This window comes from Perkinsus marinus (assembly GCF_000006405.1).
Source record: "Perkinsus marinus ATCC 50983 genomic scaffold scf_1104296931326, whole genome shotgun sequence".
Classification (NCBI taxonomy): Eukaryota; Perkinsozoa; order Perkinsida; family Perkinsidae; genus Perkinsus; species Perkinsus marinus.
Window position 1 is genome coordinate 1 of NW_003215795.1, and position 1099 is coordinate 1099.

Here is a 1099-nt window from a genome sequence, read left to right on the forward strand (position 1 = left end):
AGTGATCAACTGATCAAGAGAAGGACGAGCACTGGTGTACTTATTGAGGATATCAGCGAAGGTCACAGTCTCACCAGCCAGCTTGGTGTACATATCACGACCCTTGGTATCATCGGGGTTGCCGATCAACGCCAGCTCAGCCTTTTCCTTGGGATCCTCAGCGAATTTGGACAGAGTCTTGTAGAAAGCCCTGTTGGGACGACCGAAGATATCCAAAGACTCCTCAAAGAGCTGGGAGATAGTACGGGGACGGAGAGAAGCAGCGCGCTTGCGAGCATCGATGTTCTCGGATACAGGAGTGATCTTGACCATCTCCGAGGGGTTGAGACCATAAGACTGAAGGAAAGCACTAACTCTGCCAGCCTCGTTCATGGGGTGGATGTTGAGGACATCACCAAGAAGATAGGGAAGATCCTGACCATCCTCCAATTCGAAGCGCAAATGACGAATATCCCTCTCGTAGTCGCTGGGAGTAAGACGATCGTTCTTCTTCAAACCAAGCTGAATAGTTTGAGGAGGCATGATCCTCTCATAAGGAGCAACCACGACTTCATCAGAGTCAAGCTCACGAACCTCGAACTGAGAGTCGGGAACGGACCCGTCATCAACAGGCTCAGGAGCATTCACAGACTTCCAATAACTCGGCATCCAATCCTCAAAGGCAGTCTCATACTTGTCCTCATCCTGATCGTTACCGAGACCAATGGCAACTGTCCTTTGACCGCCCATCTGAGCGAAGATATCGTCAATTCTCTTGGCAGCAGTGCAGAAGTGATGATAACTGGAGTCACCCAAAGCAAAGACACCGTATTGGACACTGTCCAACAGATGAGCATTGGAGTTGTCCTTAGCAGCAAGCTGCAACTGCGCAGTGAAGTGAAGGGCAGTCCTAGGAGTGGTACCCTCACCAGTAGTAGCGCAAAGAACCATAAGGGTCTTGTTTTCAGGGAGCTCACTCACGTCCATCTCATCGCACTCCATGACCTTCACAGCGTAACCACGCTGACGGGCCAGTTCAGCAACACGATAAGCCAACGCCTCGGTAGTACCGGTCTCGGTGCCGTACAGAAGAGTCAGCGGACACCATTAGAGATATCTT

The 1099-nt window shown here is 51.0% G+C and overlaps 1 protein-coding gene across 1 annotated transcript; it reads right to left on the reverse strand.

Moving 5' to 3' along the window:
• Positions 1–32: 32 nt before the first annotated feature.
• Positions 33–981, reverse strand: Pmar_PMAR002607 (NADPH--cytochrome P450, putative; the record flags this gene model as incomplete). Its single annotated transcript, XM_002786693.1, has 1 exon — positions 33–981. A coding segment is annotated over one exon (949 nt), but the record flags the coding sequence as incomplete, so codon positions are not given.
• Positions 982–1099: the final 118 nt, after the last annotated feature.